This window comes from Ascidiella aspersa, chromosome 3 (assembly GCF_963924565.1).
Source record: "Ascidiella aspersa chromosome 3, kaAscAspe10.2, whole genome shotgun sequence".
NCBI lineage: Eukaryota > Metazoa > Chordata > Ascidiacea > Phlebobranchia > Ascidiidae > Ascidiella > Ascidiella aspersa.
In genome coordinates this window covers 12,178,579-12,204,336 of record NC_139449.1, presented here as the reverse complement: position 1 = coordinate 12,204,336, position 25,758 = coordinate 12,178,579, and the positions used below count along the sequence as shown (strand labels likewise).

The 25,758-nt window shown below is 36.0% G+C and overlaps 2 protein-coding genes across 2 annotated transcripts; both read left to right on the top strand.

Annotated features, from left to right (window-relative positions):
* Positions 1–723: 723 nt before the first annotated feature.
* On the top strand, positions 724–4,598 carry LOC146160215 (spermine oxidase-like). Its single transcript, XM_083384899.1, has 6 exons — positions 724–916; positions 1,006–1,111; positions 1,200–1,802; positions 1,927–2,113; positions 2,173–2,266; positions 4,318–4,598. Exons 1-6 carry the CDS (start codon positions 724–726, stop codon positions 4,596–4,598), a joined length of 1,464 nt encoding a protein of 487 aa, XP_083241025.1.
* Positions 4,599–16,967: 12,369 nt separating this feature from the next.
* LOC146160214 (cilia- and flagella-associated protein 97-like) lies at positions 16,968–25,603 on the top strand. The gene is made up of 7 exons (XM_083384756.1): positions 16,968–17,110; positions 18,920–19,743; positions 20,297–20,371; positions 20,639–20,778; positions 21,240–21,354; positions 22,492–22,630; positions 24,569–25,603. Exons 1-7 carry the CDS (start codon positions 17,062–17,064, stop codon positions 24,658–24,660), a joined length of 1,434 nt encoding a protein of 477 aa, XP_083240882.1. The 5' UTR covers positions 16,968–17,061; the 3' UTR covers positions 24,661–25,603.
* Positions 25,604–25,758: the final 155 nt, after the last annotated feature.

The following is a 25,758-nucleotide window of genomic DNA, read 5'->3' as shown; positions in this document are numbered from 1 at the left end:
TTGCGAATCAGATTTTGTGCGAATGTCTATGCTCCATAATGTTATAGCATTGGCATTTGAACAACACAAGGTTGCTGTACGTGCTTAGTTACTTAATTTCAAGCCTATATGAAAACAAGGCAGATGTTAGACAAGGGGTTGGCAATCTTTTTATTGTGGGGGACCAAATCCAAAACTCAGAAAGCTCTCGGCGGGCCGTATTAAATTTTAACGTTTTTGTTTTAGCGACAAGCGTGTATAGTTTTAAACATTTTATGACAACAACCTTTCAAAAGGTTTGACCGGAGATTCATTGGCAATTTAAAACAAAAAAGTGCCACAAAAAGTACAGCGATAAAGCGTCCGCGGTAATCGCGAAAATGATAGTTTGATAAATGTGAGTCCATGCGGCGTCAACCATCACAAAGAAAAGGTGTAATAAAAATTACGTTAACGAAACGCAACCAACTAAATAACTATATAAATATAATATAGTTTATGGGTAATTTAAAAGGTAGCCGTTAAAATCTCATCGTTATGTTAATCAAAGTTGTACCGAATTCTTGTGAATCGCACAAAAGTGCATTCAGATACTAGGTTGTTGAACCACCATTATAAGTATTTTCAGGCTAATCACGGCTCTTTTAGTCTAGGCTGAAAAGAACCCAAAACCCAAACACATACTAGATGCTATTCGCGAAACATTTCTGCATTTGAGTACTTAACATAGCCATAAATATAGGAATGGACCTCGTTACCAGTTTGCAAAGGACGGACCGGGCCGGTTCAAAATATCATAGTTGCAAAGTTGTTGTTATTGGAGCTGGAGTGAGCGGACTGTCCGCTGCTCATACACTCATTGAAAGTGGCTTTTTTAACGTTACGGTGATTGAGGCTACAAATGAAGTTGGTGGAAGACTTCGCACAATAAACCAGGGTACCTTTCATATAAGATATAGCCTGTGTGTATTGCTGGATTTTACTATATTTTAAGAGACTAAAAGTGTTACATTATGTGTTTTCCAGGTTTGTTTTCATTTGACAGTGGTGCCCAGTGGATATACGGAAATGTTACAAATCCAATGTGGGAATTCATAAAAAAGCATAACTTACACGTATCTTTAAACACGAAGTAAGCAGAGCAAGTACCGTAATCAACGATAAAGCAATATTATTATAAGGCAAGAATGTGGATATAATTAGTTGTACTTCATTTACAGGTCTCAAAAGGGCATGTATTTCACTGAGGGTGGTATACCTCTTACACAACACGGTGCAAATATCGCTAAAGAAGGCATTGGACGATTTGAAAAGCTTATTGAAGATGTCGTGGTTGGTAACGCTACCCCAAAGAAAAATGACTCAGTCATGTCATACGTCAAAAATGGCTGGGAAAAATATTGTGACGGCTTTAAAAAGGATGAATTAAAAATACTGAATTCTGTTTTTCAATGGATGACTACAGAACTTAGTACAGAAGAAGCGTGCGACAGTCTGCAAGACATTCCGCTTGCAGCATTAACTGATTATCACCACATTCCCGGACTGACGATGATGTTAATGAATGGCTATCAGAGTTTGGCACTGCAAATCAAAAAACTAATTCCAGCTGAAAATATTCATTTAAATAGTGAGGTCACTTGCATTGACTGGAATCGCTCAGGTTTACACCCGCTTCAAGTTAATTATTGCACCGAAGGAGAAAATAGGCAGATAGAAGCAGATCATGTAATTGTTACTATTCCTCTTGGATTCCTAAAAGAACAACACCATACACTTTTTCGACCACCCTTACCGCAACACAAAGCTAGTGCAATTCAAAGGTAAATAGCTTTAAAAAGTTAGTTCAAAATCCCCGTAATTTGCATGAATACCGGTACAACAAATATGTAAATATACTATATAGATTTATCAACCAATTGATAAATTACCGCATTTTATATTCAGAATCGGCTTTGGTGTGCTTGATAAAGTGATAATGTACTACAATAAGCCATTTTGGAAAGACGATGTGGACTACATTTGTACCTTATGGGATGATGACAACTGCGAAGCGAGGATAGAAGACTGGCAGCGTTCCGTGCACTGTTTTCACGTTGTGAAAGATGCGAAATCGAGTAAAACATTTTTACTGGTCAGTGTGACTATTTTCTTTTGGCAAACAAGACATTACTACTCTACTTACTTCTGCAGTGTTGGATTGCTGGGGAAACGGCAAGGTTCGTCGAAACTTTGAGTGATGAAGAAATTGGAAATGGTTGCCATGAAATCCTACTTAAATTTGCAGGTATAGTCGAAAATGTAAACTATAAAATTTTCTGCAAATGGAAAGCTAGAATGTGGGCAAAGTATTAAAATATCGATATTGTTGTAATAAAATTAATAAAATTCACTTCATGTTGTATTTATTGTTATATAAATACGACGAGTTTAGGCGAGTAGGCCTAATACACCATATGCCAATCAAAATATATATTTACTGCTAAGTTGGGCAATTGAAAAGCGTTCAAATTTTAATTGCAGTTATTTTTTATCCAATTTCGTCATTTTGAATTACTTTCATAACGGATACCTAGCTTTCGTTCGAGTGCGATCGTTTAGGGGTGTTCAACATGAGGCACACGTGCCAAATGTGGCACCAAAATTAGCATTATTTTTTTGCTGGTAATCCAATAGTTTACTGCGACGATTTGAATTAATATTAAACAAAAGGTAAAAAGCTAAAGCAAATCTTTTTAAAATGTCAAACGAATTGACAGGCCACTTTCATGCTGCAAGAATTGTTATTTAGCATCATGTTTAACATTTCGGTGTCTTATTACAAAAAAATAAAGAAATTTTATTTTAATCTAGTTTAAATCCTTTATTTAAAACAAAATGCAACAATGTTGATCATACTATAAAATCTCTGAAAATCTGCTATGGATCTATTTGTGACCCTCAGATAAGTGGTTCGCCATTCCTGTACCGCAGGATGTGGGATCTGTCCCGTGGGCCATCGAGTGTCAACCGCTAAATTAGAGCTTTTATGTGTTAAATGTATTCAAAACCAAAAGAAGTTCCTAAAACATTGGGCTGATTAAAAATAAATATATCGAAATAAAAGACTTATACCTATTTGCGTTTATAGGACATCTGTTTGAACCCTATGTACGCGAGCGAAATATATATTATTAAAGGAATTTTGCTCGCAGCAAACTCTAAACCAGTGTTTCCCGAAGTTTGCGGTACCCCCCCTTGTGGGCGTTGAGGAGTTACACGGAGGCGTTGTGAGCCTTTTCTTGATTTAGGGGTCGTCAAACCCACATAAAGGGGCGTTTATAACATTTTATAGTATCACGAAATACACTTTGTAAAACACGCTACAGTCACAGTTTTTTTTTTGTTTGTTTACAAAACTCTTGCAAGCCTACAAATATTATTATAACATGTACTATTTATGCTTGTGTATCGGGGTAGCTAACTAGAAAGAGACAAGTGCGTTATTTCCTTCTTAATGTTCTTTGTTCACTGTCAAGAGCCACACATCACATATTCGACGACGACTTAGGCAAGTTATACAGTGCAGTGGCGATAAGGCCCACAACAGAGCAGATGTGGCTCGCAACCCACGGTTGTCTAATAAGCCTGTAGCCCCGTACAATATTGTTTTATGAGCATAAAATTGCCTAATGCAGACTATTTACAGCTATAATTAGATGAATTATCAGCAGCAACGTATAGTATAAAACCAAATGGGGTGGGGGGGGGGGGGGGGCGTTTAAAGAATCTGTCTAGCCAAAGGGGTGCTGGTACAAAAAAGGTTGGGAAACATTGCTCTAAACTATAATTTCTTAACTTAGTTGTTACGAAAAAAATTGTATGCGGTCCTATCCCCTTTACAACTTCTATTTTACATAATCTAGAACCACATAATAAATGCATTTTTTAGCATTGCACGAAGTTAGTTTGGCTATATTAATTCTAGTCCATTTTACTGGAATGTTTTTTAGCCCCATAAGGCGCACGCTCTGTAACAAAAGGTTTTCAAATGTTTTGTTTTTCGCGTTAATATGTTGTAACTTTTAATTATAAACAGATTAAACGAGTTTAAATCCCAAGTTATACCACTCTAAAGTTCAAATGTGGTATGGTTTGGAGGAAATACAAAAACAAATAATATGTAGCTTCTATATATGCACCTTATGTTAATATGTACCTTGGGTAAAAAGGTTCTCGTATCCTGCCCTAGGTTTGCTTAAATTATATTTCATTTAAAAAGATAAAAAACAATGTTTACAGAAAATTTGCTTTACACGTAGAATACTTCAGACTAACAATCAGCACTTATATTCTCAGGAATAAATGACTTACAAGGACCAAGTTATGTACATGTAACCAGATGGCATTCCGACAAATATACTAGAGGTTCTTTCAGCTACAGATCTCACGCGTGCAAAGAAAACGATCGAATAACTCTTTCGGAGCCTCTACCGCCGTCAGCAGAAAAGAATGCTTTGCAGTTGTTGTTTGCTGGAGAGGCGACACACCCTTCATATTATGCAACAGTACATGGAGCATTTCTTTCTGGCGAGAAGGAAGCCAACAGAATTATTGACCATTCAAAAATCTTGGAATGATAAAGTAAAAATGATTTAGTTTTGTGCAATTTCAGTTGAGCATCTTTTAACTTACGATTGTGCTATAGTTACCCAGTTCTTTCATTTGTTTAGTATCCTGATGTGCATTACACAGTATTTTTAACACTTTCTGAAAATAACAGCGCTATTTCACGATAATCTTATACATAACATCTAAAGTAGGCTTACTTGGAAAAATTAATTGGCTACAATGCATATAAGAACGACCTTAACAAACAAAAATTTTTTGGTAGGTTTTGGTTATTCACGTTACCATACATTCAAGACTTACAAAATTTATTTTTTGTGTAAAACGTAGTTTTTAAGTAATCCATTTAAGTCAACCTGTTTATGATTCTCCTTTGTAGTTTTTATATGTGCACCGCATATTTTTTTAAGTGTTTAGTGGAATTGAGGCTATGCTAAACAACTTTATAGCTAAGTTTAAACGTTAGAGGGAAACGAGAAATAAACGTCATTGATATCTCGTATTAGGATGCCAAACCGTTCGATTTAGAGGGTGCAAAGAGACGCAAGACATACTTAGAAACATAATTCACATTTGCGCGAATTAAGGCGCTATTTTTTTTTATTTAGGTTACAAATTACGTATTAAAAACAGGCTAGAAATACAGTTGTTTCTGTCAATTTGGCCACAAAGGTGCGAGCAGCAACTCTCAAAACGAAAACAACGCATACCAAAAACCTTAAAACAACCTACAAAAAGGAAATTAGCTATAATAAACCTTTTATTTTATGTCATACCACTTTTAGAACCGCAATGCGTATATATAGTAGGCCTATTATAAAATATATTCTAAGTTAGCCTAATACTGTGCCAATTTACCGTTTCTAAAATGGTTACCAATGAATAATGTAAGACATTTTACAGCCAAAGACAAAACAAAGCGAAAAAAGAGTTTTTCTATCTGTTACCATTAGAGTTTCGTTTTAAACATTTATTTTATACGGGTAATTCGTTTACTTGCAAAGCTTAACGCCAAATTACAATTGTATGCCGAATTTTTGCTACAAAACCGTTTAATATGAAAATATTTATCGACTCGTATATTTCTATAATAACATACATCTTAAAAATTGTACTGCTTTTCAAAAAAACATCCAGAATATACTACCCAAATCAGCACGTTTAATAAAATTATCATTTTTCAACCAACTGAGCTAGGAAATTAGCCCAAATGTTGATCTCAAAAATACAGTTTCTACTTAATCGAGTTTAGTTTCCGACGTGCGCATGGCCAGGAACAAATTTAGAACCTATAAGGCCACGTATAAAGAAATTCTTAAAAGGTGGGAATATTTTCCACGAGTTATGTGACATTAATTTATTGAGTGGTTTGCCCTCTAACCAGCAATATTTGACTATTAGGCTACCTGTTATAAAAGCCAACTTACTTATTGCATCGATGAAAGGTGAATTTCAATACCGGTAACTCTTTTTATGGCTTGGGGCTAGGCTATGGATAGTTAATTGGTACCAGTACACTAAGTTTTTTATTCAACAAAATCAATAAATGAATCAAATTAAATCTGCAGGCTATATGGCCTTCGATCAATAAGACCGAAATCAGAATAACACAAATGTAAAAATAAAACATGGTTGGGAATAAGGCAAAAAAATGACTTAATAACAGTTGATTGAAAAAAAAAAATTCTAAATTTTTGGACAAAAAATGTCTAACCCTTGATTCATCCATTTCGGTTGGTTCACCCTTGCAAAACTTCCATTTACCTTGGTGTAAACCAGAGGTTCCCAACGTGGGCGGTACCGCCCCCTTGTGGGCGTTGGCGAGTTACAAGGGGGCGTTTTGGGTCCGTTTCTAATTTGGGGGGCGCTGAATGCACTTAAGGGGGCGTTACATAAAACCACTTATAGGCTAAATTTTATAAAAAATTCACATAAAAATAGTAACAAACAGGACTGTAGGTAACTTTTAACCTTAAATGCAGTTTTCCGACCATTGTTACGTAATAAATGTAAAGTTGTTGGTTGTTGTTGCGTTTCACAGTTTTATACGCGGCAAAATTTTTGTATATTTAAAGCAGGGGTCGCCAACTTACGGCCCGCCACCTCTTTGACAACTATAGACGCGAGTCCATTTTAAATACTTTCGGGCAAAAATTTTTCGCGCTTCGCGCGAATGGTCTTTCTACGTCCAGTTTGTTTACGTTTTCATGCTGTTTTGGGAATAGATTAGCGCTTTTTTACCGTTGCGGACAAACGGAAAACGTATTCAAAAATATTAGACATATATTATTTAACATTTTTTTATTTTTTTCGGCAATGTAATGAATACTAGCACGAAATTTAAAAGAAATGTTGGTATACCCCCCCAAAATTGCGCTCGCAAGCTGCGCCAGGACTTAAAGACCTTAACAAACACTGAATGACACTATCTATAAACACTAAGGTTATCGCATTTCCTCAAACTAGCTTTATTACACATTTAATTAGTAGTATGGATGAAAAAAATCCGAGGTCCGCCTGATTCACAGTTGTTCTAACATTCCAATAACACAATTCTTAGCGGCCCTATTGGTGCAGAAAGTTGAATTTTTCCTGGTAATGACATAACCTGGTGAATTAATGTATCTATAAATTCCTATAGTGAATGTATGTTAGACAACCTAAAATATGACTGACAGCTTATCGTAACGAAAGTGAAGACAATAAGTGTTAGGCAACGATTAATATAATACTTTACTGTAAAGCAAGATGAGGGGGGGGCGATATGAAATATTATTGAGCCCAAGGGGGCACTAGTGTCAAAAAGGTTGGGAAACACTGGTGTAAACAATTCATTAAGGTTTAAAAGTTGGTTAGCACTAGAAGCGTTGTGTGTCAGTAAATATAAAGCATAAAACGCTTTCATATTTTTGCTTTGACACTGGAGATTTTCGATACTTGATATATTATTCCGATATCAATTCCCCACATTTTGGACAAAAAGTAATCGCTATGCGATCCGATACTAAATGACATCAATTCTACGCAAACAAAGTAGCATTGATTTTAGTGAAAACAATACAAGATATTCAAGCTATTATAGGTCAAAACTTGGTTGAGCGTTAACAAGTTTGGTTCATCCAGTCTAGTTATTCATTGCCTCATATCATTTAATATCATTTTCCTTCCAACGTAAAAATACAGTTTCAAATCATGTTTGAAATTTTATGTTGGATCGCCATTATTACCAACCTTGTAGCCAGCATTGATAAACACGTAGTACCGGTATCGGGTATTGGCTTCCAGTCTCATCCGATATTATTTGGCATCCCTAAAACACTGTCGGTTACGAGCAAATAATTTAACCGCTGGCGCTAACGTTGGCAACGTGATGTATACGTAGGTCAGGGGTGTGCAACATTTCATACTGACGGGCCTAATATGCAGTGACGTGCGGTGAGGTTGCTAGATGGTGAGGCACAAAATTTTTCGAGTCACTTTTTTCTTTAACAACCACAAAAACGGTATCGCACTAATATAAATTAAAAAAAAAATCAAAAACCATTCAGAGAGCAAAAACAAAATGATTAAAAAGTAGTAAAACTACATTAATATAGCAAACGTAATAATGACTACATCTTTTATGACGTAACAGTGCATGACATTTATTAGCGTGGCAAGCCTGTTATCGACTGTTGTGGTGCTGCTCATAAAAGCTGCAAAACAAATTATTAAAAGAGTACAATATTAGTTATTTTTTGGGTGGTCATGGTCCCCCTTGCTACGCCTATGACAGCCACACATCCACTCCTTTTTTACCAATCTCTTTGAAAGTTGCGTGTTATTTTTTTTTGTCCAGTCGTCTGATGCAAAACTTTTAAATTTGCAACAGGTCTGCCTTTAAATATGACTTCAACTTTAGAGCTTTAAACTACAAGAAGTCAATGTACACGTACTATGCGGGCATTCAAGCTGGACAAAGAAAGGTTTCATAGCGTGGACGTCACAATTGAGGCATGCCTCAAATCGTAGCTAAATCGTTCATCATGTTTTCCGGGAGAATTAGCGAAAGAAAAAGGCACGCATAATGCAGTGTATAGCACTTCTGTGATCTGAAGAGAGGCACGGATTGGGCTGCCTCACTTTGCGTATTTTAATGATTTTGACCACGCGAACGCTTGATATGAATAACACAATAGAAATAGAAGAAAAAAATAAAGCACGATTTAGGTATAGAAACGTAGATTTACCTTTTGCTTGATATATCTTTTGCTTTGCCAGATGTTGACAGGTGAGGCACTGCCTCACCTGCCTCCCCTGACTGCACGTCCCTGCTAATATGTGTATTCGGAATAGATCACGGACCACTTGCATATATCTCGTCGACTACCTGTTAGTGACTATACCACGAAGTTTATTGCGAATCAACGAAAAAGTTTTTAAAATCACTTTAATGAAAGCTTTAAAGCTAGCTTGCTTTCCCAACCACCCTATCCAGGTTCTCTTGAATTGAAGTTTATGGCAACCCGAAGTTATTCTCCAGGTGTACATTAGTCAGGCAGATTTCATAAACCTCAGTTCGGCAAAAAAAAGTACGTTAAACCGAACAATGCCATCCTTAAAGGGAAAAATGTACTCAGCTGTGGAAACTTATTTGTATCGAGAGGTTTGCGGTAAAAAAAATACTTTTTAACTGCGCAGAGAGAAATTTGTTTCTTGTTTTTTTACAACTAACATGAACATTAAAATTGATTGAAAAGTAATTAAATTTCAAATGAGCGAAAAAGATCAAACGGCCATTTTTCTTATACTATTGTTATATGGACCATAAGTAGCTATTCAAAAGCATTTCAAAAACAAAAAAATTGCAGCGTTTAGTGTAATCCATATGTTCAAATTTCACACAACTTGTACATTTTCCGCATCAGAGTCCAAAACACATTTTGAAGTTCTGTTTTGTTAAGAGGTCACTTTATGATTTTAGGATGCATTCTGTATTGCATACATTGCACTGTAAACGTATTCCGCACAAGCGTTTTTACATATTTCGGGTGCAGTTCAAATTTTTTCGGGGTGCACTTTTAAAAGGTTGAAAAAATCTCGCGGGTGCACTTGCCATACTTTCCACAGTGGTAAGTAGTCTGGAAACTTCTAGTTGGATCTCGGAAAGTAAAAGAAGTTTTGATCTATTTTTTTCAGTGAAATGCTAAGAATTGTACTAGCACACGAAAGATAATTCAAAACTGGGTTTATGTTGAGAATACCGTTCATTATTTAAAAATTACTAAAGTGGGTCATCTTTTTATTTTGGTGTGTCTAACTTTGAACAGTGTTCAAAGTAGCCCCACCTACTTTTTGGCGACATCAATACGTTTTTAGTGCTGTTCAAAGTAGCCTGTACGTGTTGTTGTTGCATTAAAGTATCATTGATAAATAATGTCCTACTTTAGAATCGTCATACCTTGTGGTACTTTCGTTGACCATGCAAATGATATGCGTACTGAAGTTTAATTTTTTTCAGCATAAAAATACGTCCATTATTTCATCATATTTTATAACCTAGATTATTGATAAGCACTGTAAAACATAGTTCGTGCATACAAACGATCACTTGGTTCTCGAAACTATACAGCCTATTCGAGTCAAACATTGTCAACAGCGATGGGGCCGGTCCAGAAAAAGTCTATGTCGTTAGAGAAAGCAAGCAAAATGCACAACATTTTTTTGGGAACGTTGAGTAACAAACACACTGGTACTACCGGCCATCTAACAGTTTTTAGCGAAGTGGAAGAAGATGCTTTCGTTGAACACATCCAAATCGATGGAAAATGGGGTTTTGGACATGAGAATTATAGAGGGTCAAATTTTCCTTGAAAGGTGATAGAAATGGCTAAGGAAGGTGCCAAGGTTTCTACCTTAGCAAAGTATGGTAAAGGTTGGCGATGGCCATACTGTGTCGACGAGGTTGACTATGAGTGGGATAAAGAAGCACAACATAGTAGATACCACAAACGCGGATTTTTCGGGCTTCCTGATCCTAAAAATGAGTGGGGCCCTAAATATTGTGTTTGCATAGGCAATTGTTTTAGCTATTCGTTGTTCTTTTAGAATTTTAGATGTATTGTTATTGAACTTTTGTTAAATAAAAAGATTTATATTTCTATCCACGCGGTGTCTTTTTGTGTGTGTGGGGGGGGGAGGAGATTTGATTTTTTAGAAAGTGCGGCCCTTCTTACTTAAAAGGACCCTTTTTGGGCAATTATTTCACTAAACCTGTTTTAAATACCCAAGTTTTTTTTACTAATAATGCGATGTGAAGTGTTAACTTTGAACAGAGCTTGTCAATTAAGCCCTAAAGAGCTTGTAATATGTAGTGTTCAAAGTTAGAATACCCCCTACCTAACTTTGAACACATAGAGATTTGGCGGGAACTCAGGGCCGGATTAAGGTTTTCATGAGCTTGGTGCTAGCTTTAGATCAGGGATGTCCACAAGCGGCACGCGTGCCAAATGTGGCACGCGACCTAGTAAAAAATGGCACGCAAGCCCAGTGGCGTAGCCAGCCAAAAATTTTTAGGGGGCCAAAAAGTTTGAACTTTTTTGTTTAGCTTTTGTCGTTGAACTAACTGCCGCAACGAACACAAATGACAATGCTAGCAAACCGTTTCGAGCAGCAACGCCATGCTCAAAAACCATAGCAAAACGTAATATTAACTAAATCGTTTGTGACGTAACAGTGCATGACTATTGAAGGCGTGGCATGCTTGTGGTGCACTGCACTGATCTCTATGAAACCTGGATAGCGCAACTAGCGGCACGCGTAAGCGTTTTTTGAAACCAATTAGAAAGCTCTGACGCCATCTTGAAAGGTTCCTAAAGTGCGTAAATTTTGCATTACGGCTTATGGGAGAGGAATCTTAAAATTGTCTTTAAGGCAATATTTGGTGATTATTTTACCGGATTTTAAGGGATTAGTGATGTATTGGTATGCTTGGTACTATACACAATACTAATAAAGCACTGCTGATAGAAATATACTTCGTTTTTACTGGCACCAGAAAGTATTTTTTTTTATTGCAACAAGGCAACGTCAAGTTAGGTAAAATCAGCTTAAATGATATACAAATCTTTGGAATGGCCTTTTTGATCAGTCTAGTTAATGTATTAATTATGTACATTTAACTATGCTGGTTGGTAATGCTGTTCTGGCAACAACATTTCTTAGCATTTATTTTCGTATAATAGTAACAGCAGCAGGTAGTAGTAAGGTTTAATTGAAGCTATATGCATAAGTAGAATCAGGTATTTTATTTAATTGCTTTTATTATCTTATGGATATCCTGAATTAGTTGCTGTGTTTTATATGGTGTTTGTCTGTGTTATCCACTAACAAACATTGGCGGCCACCAGATGCCCAATCCATCACTAACTGGTGTTTAAATGGCAAAATGTAGGATATTATCACATTCCAGTGCACTTTTTTGTTTATTGTCGTTACTCTGTTAGGAAAATATATTCGTGCATAAATAACTTATCCATAATACAAAATTTCTGCAAATAATTACTATTTTCCACACAGCAGCAACTCTGTTGTATTACAAATAGACAATCAACCATAACTAAGGAAAACAAATTCAAATGACACTTGTAATTAAACAAGAAAATAAAAGGTAAATTGGGAAAAAGTTTATATGTTGCATTTTCTATAAAGTACCCTTATTGAATGTTGAAAATAAATAAAGATTTAATAATAATGTTAACAAAACGCTATCTATGTTTAATGAGTGTTTAATTTATTGTCAAACTACATCCTTCGGTGCTTTCAAGTTTATATTAGTTTTAGCCAGTTGTGTGGTGACAATATTGATTCAAAAAATGTAAAAATCTTAACAAATTCTCATGTTTTTGGTAAAATTTATGTTTTTTCTTGTTAGTTCTCATTACACATCACATATTCCATGAGACAAAAGTGGTCCAGAATGTATGTATTATTTTGTGGCTTGCACTGATTCTTGCTCTTTAAATCATTCCGATAAGAATATACCACTTCGCTGTTGTTCCATGTTTTTTTTTTTTTTTTTTTTTTTTTTTCACAGTACAAAAGTCTTCAGGAAATATTTAAAATCTAAGTAATCTGAGATACTCAAATCAGCAACAGTTACATACAAAAAAGTAACTTGCACGGTTATTTATCAATATTATTATTTGCCATAAATTCATGCATTGTTGAAATTCTGATATTTATTTAAAAATGACTATACTCATGTAGTTCAAGTGGAATTACTTGCAGGCTTTACTTCGATAGTTTTGTTGTAAATGGTTAATGATGAGTTCCAATGCAAAAAATATAGGTGTGTTCCTGAAATAAAAATTATTTGACTAAACCTATTAACAGTCACAGTACGGACTAAACCGGCGCTGGTCTAGAATCCTACCACAGCAAAACATTATTTGGGTTAGGGTGGGTCATGTTTTATTATTAAATAAAGAATATAATAATACTTGACCCACTCATACCCAAACTCGCACCCTAACTCAAATTTTGTGCGTTGATTTTATAACTGTAGTAGGATTCTAGAGCGCGCAACTCCTGTGGATTGGGCATCTGGTGGCCATTGTTTGTTAGTGGATGACACAGACAAACACAATATAAAACACAGCAACTAATTCAGGACATCCATGAGATATTAAAAGCAATTAAATAAAATACCTGATTCTACTTGCTAGGAAATGTTGTTGTCAGAACAGCGTTACCAACCAGCATAGTTAAATGTACATAATAAATACATTAACTAGACTGATCAAAAAGGCCATTTCAAAGATTTGTATATTATTTAAGTTGATTTTACTTAACTTGACGTTGCCTTGTTGCAATAAAAAAAAATATTTTCTGGTTCCAGTAAAACCGAAGTATATTTCTATCAGCAGGAGCTAAAATTAAGGTATTCTGCTTTATTAGTATTGTGTATAGTACCAAGCATACCAATAAACACTAATCCCTTAAAATTCGGTAAAACAATCACCAAATATTGCCATAAAGACAATTTTAAGATACCTCTCCCATCAGCCGTAATGCAAAATTTACGCACTTTTGAAACCTTTCAAGATGGCGTCAGAGCTTTCTAATTGGCTTCAATTTTCAACCACTAGTTGCGCTATCCAGGTTTCATAGAGATCAGTAATGCACTGTTGTGGTACTGCTCATAAATGCCAAAAAACAAATTAAAACAGTAAAATATTTATAATTTTTTGGGGGGGCATGGCCCCTCAGGCCCCCCTGGCTACGCCTATGGGCGCAAGCCCCCCAAAATATCATTACTTCTGATTATATCATTACACCGTCTTTTTTGTTTTTTTGTTTTGTAAAACCCCTTTTATTATTAGAAAAAAATAGTTGCTAAATTTTGGCACGGGAAGAAGTTATAAGATAAAAATTGACACGTCGACATGTTTGACTTGGACACCCCTGCTTTAGATAAAGCAAATCTGTTGATAACTTCATCGCTGTCTATTTTTTCTTAAAATCTCGTTTTTAATACAGAGTAGAGCTAACGAATGTAACCTAGTTGGGCCTATGCCCCATAGACGAGCGCATTCTTTAATCATTTGAGGACTGAAAATGAGCTTTCGCTTGAACAATTATATAAATCCATTTTCGTTAATAAGGCTAAACATTTGAGTTTCTTTGTTTAATTGTTCTCGCCAAACAAGCATTACGACGCCCTTTGAATTTATCTCCGATAATGGCTAGTAAAGAAATCGGCAGTTTTCAAAACTATAACGTCCCACTTGGCAGCAGTTATCTCTTAACTAAGTGATCAGCAATTTCCCTTCAGCATCAAATATCCGTTTGAGCCTGACCAGTTTACCTCTTTCAGATTTTTGCTTTCCCAACCACTTTTGTATTTCTTTATCTCGTATCTTATGTTTTCAAAAATCAGTCGAACTTTATTACGTACATTACATTCTGACATTTTCTTGATACCACTCTGCATAAAAACTTCTTTGAACGTAGCCCGATAAGGCGTGTTACCTATTTACGACATGCTGTAATGGTATTCAAAGCATACACCATTTCAAGTAGGGCTGCGGAGTCGGAGTCGGACTCGGGACTCGACGGAGTCGGTTTGTTTTGCCGGAGTCGGGACTTGGGACTCGAGTCCGAATCCGACATGCGCATGCGCAGTATCTAATTTAAAAACTGTTAAGGCGGCAAAATGTAAGTTGTAAAAGTGTAATAGAAAATAGTGAAATATTTTTAAACCATGTAATGCGGGTGGATCAATTATGACACCTATATGAGTGGATTGCTGAAAATCAACCTTAATTTGGTTGCGTAAATGGGTAAAATATAGACTGTAGAATCAGTGCTGGACTCGGGACTCGACAAAATCTTACTTTTGGCCGGAGTCGGACTCGGGAGTCGGACTCGGGTGTATTTTTTGGCCGGAGTCGGACTCAGGTTGTTTTTAACCGACTCCGCAGCCCTTTTAAAGTATTGTGACAATTTGACTGATCTATTGTGCTGTCTGTAAACATAAGTTAGAGTAGCTATAGTTGTAATTTGTTTTAACATTTTATTCACATATTAGCTTCGTAGATTGTGAAGTAACAAACACGCATTGACGCTTATGGTCTCAAAATAAACATATTGGATATTTTACAAATAAAACGATCTGACACCAGCGATGATATCTATAGATTTAACTTTACAGTGTTTTTTACAAAGATAATGTCGGATGGTCATTAAGTTGTTAGCCATGGCCCATGGGCCTATTTTTTAAGTGGGCCTGGGGCTGCAGCCCCCTCAGCGCCCGCCTCTGCGCCTACTGCTAAACACTGATTTAGCTCACTAAGATAGTTCAACCAATGTGTGTGGAACTTATTCAGACCGGTGTAGATCTTGTTCCGACGAGTTTAGCCGTCGTTTGGTCGTAAATACTACTGTATATTTGTCATGTCGTTAATCTTAACATTATGGTATTATATAAATTTCCGGTTCAGATGTTTTGCTGTGTTTCCCATCAATAACCTGTTTTATTTTTTTAAGTGCATACACAAGGTGGCGCAAAACTTTTAGTTGCTATAAACATTTCAAACACCCGATCCGTCAGAAATCAGTGCAGTTCTAAGCAAAAAGGTCTACGACAATCAGTGCATTCAAAGGATCAAAAAATCCGACTTTTAGACTTTGAGGTCTTGGACAATGCACTAATTTGAATTAACAAATGTGCATAAGAAGATTAAGTTTAACAATACTTGACCCAACCAAACCCAAACGCTAACCATCGCCCTAACCCAAATAATGTGCAATAATTTCATAATTATAACGCTTCAGGCCCCAATACCTCAATTTGTGACGTAATAATCTTAAATACAATGGACGAGAAACCATCTTATGACCATCCGAGTTTGGGCTTTTTTCCCAGCATTTAAAGAATTATTAAAATAACGCACATTATTTGGGTTAGGATTCGGGTTAGCGTTAGGGTTTAGGTGGGTCAAGTGTTATTAATCCTATCTCATAGTTTTTGTTATCTTTTCTGAACTTTTAATGAATATTTTTAAATTATCTACGCCGGGAGTTTACCTAAAGGTCCAAATCAGTGCATTGCCAGGACCTCAAGGTCTAAAAGTCTCGACTTTTCTGCCATTGGATGCCCTGATTGTCGTAGACCTTTTTGCTTAGAACTGCACTGATTTCTAACGGATCGGGTGTTTCAAAAGTAACTCTATGTCATTGTCAAACCAATAGGACGCTATTTGTCTGTAAAGTTTGCCAAAAAATAGACAGAATAGATTCGCGTGAAGCGCGACAACAATTTCCGTTTTTGTGTTTCAAACAAGCTAAAAATCGAATTTGGCGGGGTCATGACTAGATCCGTCCCCTGAAAAGAGTGTTTACGATACAACCAAACATGTAGAAACTCTCTCTGGTTTTTGCTTAGTATGTACTTTAAGGAAAACAAGCCGCGGGCCGAATTAAACTGCTTGGCGGGCCGGATCCGGCCCGCGGGCCGTATATTGCCATGGTCTGTGTTAGAGTTTGTAATAAATTTAGGTTTTTTGGCTTTTTTTAGGCAAGTTTGACTTTTTTATTTTTGCCATCTGGCAACCCTGCAACCGAACTTCCAAATAACAATGAAAATCTACGCACAATATTTGGGTTAGGGTGTCGGTTAGTGTTTGGGTAGGAGTGTGTCAAGTATTATTATTTAAAAAGATTACCTAACCTACCGAAACCCTAACGCTAACTAGCACCTTAACATAAATAATGTTCTTTGAGGTAGGATGCTAGACCAGCACCCTAGCATTTAATACAAATTCACAAAGTATTATCATAATTTATTAAATTATGATTCAAGATCTTCATATTTAATTTAGGATTTGTCCTATTTTTATTAGGTAGGACATATTTAAAACCAAAAGTTTTTCAGTTTTTTAAATTTGTTTTGAAATGTAAGCTGACTTCAAGTATCTAACTAAACTGGTTATAATGGAAGTTCCCGAAGAAATTGGCTTCGACTTTTTTGATGATGCAACAGGTAAGTTTAAAAGTTGAAGATGTATTTTATCATGTGTTGTGTAATGTTTATGAAGAGAAAAGACTAAATTCTGAATTTAAAAAAACAAAATAGTCGGCGCTGATCTAGAATCCTACCACTTTTTTGTCCGTGGGTTTATGTTGCCTACAATATTTAGGTTAGGGTGAGAGTTAGCATTTGGGTTTTGATCCAGGTTGGAAAGTAAGGCCTGCGTTTTACCGCCCAGCCACGGTCATAGCCGCGCATTTCATGTAAAATCAACGTTAAATGCGGTCAGCCGCGAAAAATCGCTCAAACGCGTAAAACTTACCTCGCGCGAACGGTTTTCAGTGTGATACTCCATTTTCAGCTATGCAAATTTTGCAAATAATGCAAATTTGGGCGGAAATGTTATTTCAGCTGCGCAATTTCAAGCTTTTTTAAAGTCCAAAGTTTCCAATCTGGGTTTTGATGGGTCAAGTATTCTTATTATTATATTAAATCTAACATATTTATGCCTTTCCTTGCAATTTCAACTTTGCCAACTAGTTTAGTTACAGTTAAAATAAATGTGGTAGAATTGTCGACCAACGCCGACTAGTTTATTTTTTTTAAATTAAGAATTAACCAAATAAAATGGCGCTGGTCTAAAATCCTACCACATTGTTAAATCAACACACAATATTTGGGTTAAGGCGAGAGTTAGTGTATGGGTGTGGGTGGGTCAAGTATTATTATATTTGTTATTTAATAATATTACTTCGCCCACCCTAATCCAAACCCTAGCTCCGTATTCTAACCCTAATAATGTGCATTGTGGTAGGACTAGAATCCTATGACTTTATTGCAGAGTCCTTTTAAACTCAAGGTCTTTACCTTGAATCCAGATTGGAATCATTTGTTTTGCACATGGGAGACGGTTTTACAGCTTAAATTTTGCAGCTGTAGTTACATTTCTGCCAAAATTTGCATGGCTGTAATAAGTTGTTTGTAAAATTTGCACTGATGGGAATAAAGTACTCTACTGAAAACCGTTAGTGCGCCGGAAGTTTTCCCCCATTTGAGCAATTTGATTTTACGTCGATTTTACACGAAATGCAAGGCTATGACCTTCCATTTCTGTTTTCAGGAGCAATTAATCTACAGTCTTGCAAGGATTAAATATAACTTTGTATAGCGATGCAAAGTTTTCTCATGCTTTGTAAGTCAATTAGTAAGATACCTACCTTACTGATGTAACAAATAACAAACAATTGTTTATTGATGCTATTAAAACAATCTAATTAGATATTCTGTATTTTGTGACTCTTTGTACATCCCGGTCTGTGTTGTGCAGGTGAACACCCAAGATTTTACAATTTGTATGCAAACTTAAATTAAAAAAAAAAGTTGTAAAAAGATTCCTAAGCACAGGTGTGCATAAAACTGTGATTGCAATTGCACAAAAGCAAATTTGACACTGTACACCTTTTATGCGAGTACCTCTCAAACTGAAATGGAAATATCTCCTCAATAAAAACATTGTTAAGAAACTTTATTGTTGTGTCCAAAAAATGCATATCTTTACAACAGTGTTTCTCAACCTGCGAGTTCTAACCCAACATTGAGTCGCTGTTTGATTTGGTTGAGTTGCTAAATTTTTTTACTTAAATCATACAAAAAAATCAGTGAATAGAGTTTGGTCGCCAAAGCTTCGCTGTTTAATATAATTGTTTTTTGGTAGCTGCAAAAGAAGATTGAGAAACACTGTCAGATAAGAATCATCTCTGGCTTATTACTTACTAATTTAAGAGCATTCAATGACATTTTTGTCTTTAATTTTGGTTTTAGATCAACCACATAATTCCAACATACAAACAAAGTCATCCACTGCAAATCATCCACAAGCATTTATTAGACCGCTGTCATCAAGCTCCTCCGATTCAAGTAGTCAAAGTGAAGATGATGATCTGCATGGACGAAATGAAAGCAGCGAACAAGCTGATAGTACAACCCTCAATGATGAACAGTCAAATTCAGATAGAACTCCCACTACTCCTCAAACTCAAAAGAGCAGACAAACGGAAGATAAGGCACATAACAATACCTTTACAGTTAAACATGTGGGTTCCTATAAAAGTCGAAAACAATATACAAAAAAGAAAACACACAAAGGAGAAGTGCCATACAACAGGTCATCCTCAGATTCTGTGACAGATGTTTCACCACTGTCTTCTCCGGCAGCTTCTCCTACCCTTAAACGTCATGGACAAAACTTGCCTGATCAACAAATTCCAGATGAAACAAAAGTACAACACATTACCAGGCTCAATGTGGTTTTCAGAAAAAATAAAAATGAAGACGATAGTTCGAAACAAAATGTACCACAAGCAACTGAAAATTCTAAACAAAACAAAGCTTATAATAATTGGAATGGTAGTGACTTACATAGCTATGCCCATGACTTTGATGACAGAAGTTTATCTAGCAGTGATGAGGAATATCATAAGCCTGAACCCAAACTGGTCCCTGAAAAACACAATTGGAAAGCCAAGCATACCTTGGATGCTCAACATCATAGAAAACGCTTGCTAAGCTCATCAGCAAAAGAATCTTTGGAAATTTCAAATTTACTGGAAACTGTTCTAGACTTTGAGAAGCAAAAGCAGTATCAGGTTGGTTCTTTTAATCAGTTAAAATTTTAGTAAAATTCATTATATATATATTAAAAGTGTTGTGATAAATTGACATGATTGTAAAATGTGTTTTAGCCACAGTGGATATTTAGTAGGCATACATTCAAAAGTTCTTGAAAAATGTCCACTTTTGAAACCACTGATATGCAAAAGATATAATTTGACAAAGAATCGGTAATATTAGAGTGCGACAAGCAAACAAGTTTCCCCTGGCCTTTTTAGAATTCCTCTATTTAAATAAAAAAACAAAGTAGAACCTTACAATATTGTGCATTTTGACCAAAAAGACACGTTTAAGAATCCGTTGTAATCTTAGCTTCAAAATCATTACTTGGCATGTTTATAGTGCACCCGTCAAACCATTGCAGATATGCAATAATTTGGGACCATAATAGTTTATCTAGTTTTTATGATAAGGCAAAAAGATTGACAAACACAGCACTCAATTTTAATAATGAATTACTCCTACATTTGCTCTGCTTTATTTGTTTGGCTTTTAGTTTAGCAAAGATTTATCACATTTTTCTCCTAGAGAAACCGTTTTGAGGACCGACCAGGAATTTTAGGAGGTTTACATCGAAAGAACATGTCTTTTTCAAATGACCAGGTTGGTATTTTTAAAATAAACCTAATGTGTTTTAAAATGGGTTAAATAAGTTTATCTATGCTGTGCAAAGATTGCTACTAATTCATATATGGACAAAATCTAAAGTAAGCTGAAAATGGATGGTCTATTTAATTTAGACAAATATTGTTTTGGTTGCAGATTTGATGTTTCTAGGTAAATGTAAAATTTGTTATGTTTTTTTCTAACAGTAAAACTAATTATATTTACAGTAACCGTGTGCTTATCACTACATGTTGTTATTTTAAGGTTAGGCACATTGACCATGAAAATCAGCGACTCCTAAAAGAAATAACAAAGATGAGTGCTCGCAACAGGTCACGGCCATCAAGCGCATCGAGTGTTCGGTCTGTTTCAACAGTCAGATCCAACACATCAACCCAAAGCAGGTATTTTGAGATTAACTGTGTATTTAAAATTATATGAGGTTATTCGCGATGGAAAGGCATACAAAGTCAGTCAGTTGACACTTTCATGATTTCCATGCGTTATACAAACGGTAAAAAAACTTTTTGAGACCAGTGTTGACAAAAGGCAAAAGATAAAATAAATGTAAACTAAAGTTAATAAAAGGCAAGGGTGGATGGAAGATATAAACTCAATGTTTGTTCAAATTCCTTAAAATGTTTTGTCTGAAGTTATATTCTTTTGTCTTCTAATTCTCACAATTTTTTTATTTTAATACAAACTTCATGTTAACCTATAGCCAAATCCTCTCAAAATACAACAAGTGTTTATTCCTGGTTTGCCTATGCTGTTCAATATTTTACTGAGAAATGTTTTCTGTTCTACTCTATGTTGCTTGCTTTTCTGTGCTACAAAACTTAAATTTGTTGTTTTGAATCACAAGGTCAAGTTTGAGGTCAAGTGGTTCAAGACGGCAAACAACTGAACGATCACCCAAGCTTTATCATTCCGCCATAAACAGAATTAACTATCAACGCCAAATTGAAAGGGAAAATATGGTGAGTGAAATATTGTCAATGTTCTAGGGAAATTTTTTGGGGGCAACTGTTGTTTACCCTAATATTAGTATTTTTACCTTTGCTATTAAAATCGAAAAAACCTAAATTAGTTAAATTTGCAACATTTTACAACCAATGCAATTAAAATTGGCTTAAATGGGCTTCAAAATGAATTTCTGTAACATTGTTTTACATTCAACTCACCTAAAGTACAACTGACTAAAGAATACAGTCCATCAGTCGTGTCAGTTGCTTAGAGCAGCGCTTCTCAACCGGTGCGCCATGGAAGGCTGCCAGGTGCGCCGCGAGCAAAAGGAAAAACTAATTTAATATATAAGACATGTATTTTTACTTTTCTTTTAAGCTCATTGATTCTGCAGTACTTTTAAGTATAGACTTACAAAGCAACAAGATGTAAATCAGATAATAATTAACACCGACATAATAACGCCAAATTCGCATAATTACCACGACAGAATAATATCTAAAATAGTCTAGATAAGACCTAAACATGTCGAATTAAGCCCAAATTAATCGGGACACCTGTTTGGCCTTGGCTGTTTTCTGTCGGCATTTGGGCACCGCTGTTTTGTCCCCGGATTTTTTGCCCCTGTTTGGGGTTGTGGGCGGGTAGTTGGTGGTGCTAGGAATTGGGTTAAGGTTGAAACTATTCGGGGAGTTAGTGATAGTTATGGGTGGTGTTTGGGGTTAGATTAAAGGTTATATAGGCCTTATTTTGGCCATTTAGGTCTGATTCCGATTTCGTCATTATTACGACCATTAGGTTTTTGTCTTATGTACGCCTTATTCCTAACTTTGTTTTATTCCGAAATTGATGTTGTTCTTATTTTGGTCTCAAGGCTGGAGTCTCTTTGAAGATATGCAACTATAAAGCCTATATAATAAAAAATTGCAAGCAATTTAGCTTCGCTCGTAAAGTGCGCCGCCTCCTTTTCAAATGTCTCTAGGTGCGCCCCCAAGTAAAAAAGGTTAAGAAACACTCGCTTAGAGATTTAATGCAAACAAGACTTTTAATATTAATTTTGTGTATTACAAAGTGGAACTTTATTTTTTTTCGGTTTTTAGTCAAATTAGTATTTGCAAAAAAAATAAAAATCTTGTGTTTTGTATTTAAAGCAACTTCTAAAAAGAATCCAGGCGACAAAACCAACCAAGGGCATGCAACGGCAATCTCAGCTGTCCGAATTCAAGAAGCAAAAGCAGTTCATGGGAAATTCGGTGGACAGAAACGGAATGTCGGTGCGCCGCGCACATGGTAGGGCACCTCATGAATTATTCCTAACATATTACTGCGTTTATTGTGGATTGCGGTAAAGCGGTCACGAAGCTATACAAAAGCATTGTACCTTAACTAACCTGCGCAACTTTAAATGGCAATGAACGTTACCTAGTGCTCTTGACAAACGACGCGCGTGGCGTGTGGCTGTATTTCTATATTTTTAAACGTGTTGAGCTTTTCTGATCAGGTCGTGGAACACTTGTGGCTCCTTCGAAACATGACCCACTAGGCCAGGGATGTCCAACCTGCGGCCCGCCTGATATTTACGTGCGGCCCACCACTGATTGTCACTTTCAGTAGCCTTTAAAAACAATTGTTTCGACCATCATCAAAACGTGTAGAACGCGCAGTATTTGATGTAGGCCTAATCCCTCTTATGTTTTTTCTGAGACTATAATCAAGTCTAATGTCGCATTTTAAAATCCATCGAACACTTTGTGCGCACACCATTGCTAAGTAAGATGTATGTTTTTCTAAATGTGTATGTTTCCGGACCGTTTTAACGAAATGTATAAGCCCAAAGTTGAAAAAACTCAAATTTTTGCGCTTCGCCATAATAAAACTAATAAATAAGGCCAAGATTACTTGCATATTCGCGCATAAGTTCACTCTCCAAGAGCGGGTGTTTATAAGTCAAGTTGTTTTATGACGTCACGATATGACATAACTTATGACGTCACCCTTTAATTTGAGAGGTTTGGCGGCCCATCGAAATTTTTAAAGTGGCAATGCGGCCCACTCTGCTAAAAGGTTGGACATCCCTGCACTAGGCAATACAAGTTAGAAATCTAAAATGTAAATGTCGAATTGAGAAATTAAACGCTCATTTAGGACACGTAATTTGATTTTTACCACTTTTCTTGATAAAGATACAGTTAAAAACACCAATAAGTTACCACTAATGGAAAAGTAAGCAAGGTAGGTAAATTTAAAATTAATATTCCAAGTTATGAAGTCATTGCTCCATGAAAATGGAAAGTTTTGGCATCTTAAACGATACAAAGACGTTTTTTTGTATTTTGCTCAAATCAGTTACATCTTTGTAATACCGCTTTTGTATTGAAAGTAACACCTCTCCAACCTACAAATTTAAAATCAACGAAAAGTGTAATGTTTTTAAAATTACCTATTACGGCGTAACTTTGACATTGTATCTTAATAAATTTCCATGCCCTTTCCCAAAACAAAAAACCTAGATCCGCGCCTGCTGTAGCAACACAGGGCGTGGCGTTGTTTTGCACAATGTGCACAAAAATGCTCTTTTTTTTTAGAATGTGCAGTTGTGCACACATTTGAAAATGCTTTCAAAAATGAATTTCAAAATGAGCTTACATTTTTTCCACACAATGTGCAAAGACTGTTCGCATCCTCGTCTTTGCTGTAGGGCATACCAAAACGGAAAAAAGGAGACATTGTTACTTAAACCAGTTGTTCTCAACCTTTTTAGCTTACGGACCGGTAAAATTTCAAAACTAATTTTGCGGACCAGTGGACCTTCAAAAATCAAAATCAACCCAAAACGTAATTACGACAAAAGTAGGCAACTAGAATTCTTCCTAGCATTTTCATACAACTGGTCTTACATTTTAAGACTTAAACTGGCTTTTTCCCACTTTTAAACGGTTTGACAGGACACTCGCAGCATTGTGACGTATGATAAAAGTCTAAAATAGACCATTAACTCTATGTTACCATCACAATGCTGCAAATTGCGTAACTGGCTAAGTTCTAACTTTCATACACGTGCCTTCAACATCTTGAAATTTGCAATTGAGATATAAAATAGTAATATATTTGCCGGACCGGCGGTTGAGAACCACTGACTTAAACTACAACTAACAATATGGGACGTTCCAAATTTGCAGCTGGGACATTTTCCCTGCACTTTTGTTGTAATGAGCGCCTTTTTTTCAGAACTGACCAAAAACGCTGAAGTGGTTAAGGACGCGATGGGATTGAATGCTCGCTACCGTCCCAGCAAGCCGGCTTGGCAGAATGACTGGTGATGGAAGCCGAAGTCACTGTGATATACAAAAGTTCATTTTGGCTTCTCTTTGCGAAAACCATTGAGTTTGCTGTCAGCGTTTTCGTGTTTTCCGTTATTTCAATTGTGATAGGTCAACATTTCAGCACTAGCGGTTATTCGACTTTTAGGTACTCAATAACTGTTAGCTTCGGAATCATCAATGCTCTTGTGCTCCCTACATTTGTTGTGCAACCATGCTGTTTTGTTTGCAACCATTTGCGTTTTTGTAGGTTTCGTGCTATACCGTTCCAATATACGCCACCGTCTACTGGTCAACCTGTTTACGCGTAATATGTGTCTGTTTAAACCAGGGCCGTTATTTATCTGGGATATTTCATTGACCATTCTAAACGCAGATATATTCTTTTGGAAACCAGTGATTAAAAAAAAACTTTTTCTATAGGCTCGTTGCTAAATCCCTTTTCGCGACTATGTATTTTCTCTGAATATTTACCTGTTGTGTGACATCTTTCGAGAACAAAAAATCACTATTAATATTTATACGTAGCGACTGTTGCGTGCTGGTCTCGAATACATGCTTGTTTTGCGTTTATTACTGTGCTTTTCTTTAATTTGTACCACTTTTTTGACTTGTCATGATAACAAAGCGTTAAACTGTGCTATAAAGTTTGGCCGCACTAAACCACTTGCTCTGTGAAATTAATTCGGCTTGGATAATAATGGTAGCGTTAGTAAACGTTTTCAGGAACCATATAATGTCGCGAGATTGTTTGTAAGTTACATTTTATCACCAGCTTAATTCCATTTAGAACTGTTTAACTGTAAATGCACTTACATATACGTCTAATTAATGTCAGGTATTTTGTGAAACGTGTGGTGGCCTGTTCTATATATTTTGTGAAAATTGATATTCTGTGCTATCGTAAAGTTTGTCTAAATATACATTTATTGAAAAACGTGAAGCCCCCTTTTTTGTGAAAACCAATACCTATTTGCTAGTTAATTAGAAGAGATATCCCAAATTACGGTTTATCCTTTAGAATGGAAATTGGTTGATGGCTTTTGTTTAGCACTTGGGTTTAAAATTCAGCCCATTCCATCTTGCTGAACAAGCAGT

Coding starts and splice junctions, on each gene's coding strand:
- LOC146160215 (XM_083384899.1), top strand. CDS start 724: ATGGACCTCGTTACCAGTTTGCAAAGGACGGACCGGGCCGGTTCAAAA. Junction 917..1,005: donor ACTTCGCACAATAAACCAGG/GTACCTTTCATA, acceptor TGTGTTTTCCAG/GTTTGTTTTCATTTGACAGT. Junction 1,112..1,199: donor CACGTATCTTTAAACACGAA/GTAAGCAGAGCA, acceptor CTTCATTTACAG/GTCTCAAAAGGGCATGTATT.
- LOC146160214 (XM_083384756.1), top strand. CDS start 17,062: ATGGAAGTTCCCGAAGAAATTGGCTTCGACTTTTTTGATGATGCAACA. Junction 17,111..18,919: donor CTTTTTTGATGATGCAACAG/GTAAGTTTAAAA, acceptor TTTTGGTTTTAG/ATCAACCACATAATTCCAAC. Junction 19,744..20,296: donor AGAAGCAAAAGCAGTATCAG/GTTGGTTCTTTT, acceptor TTTTTCTCCTAG/AGAAACCGTTTTGAGGACCG.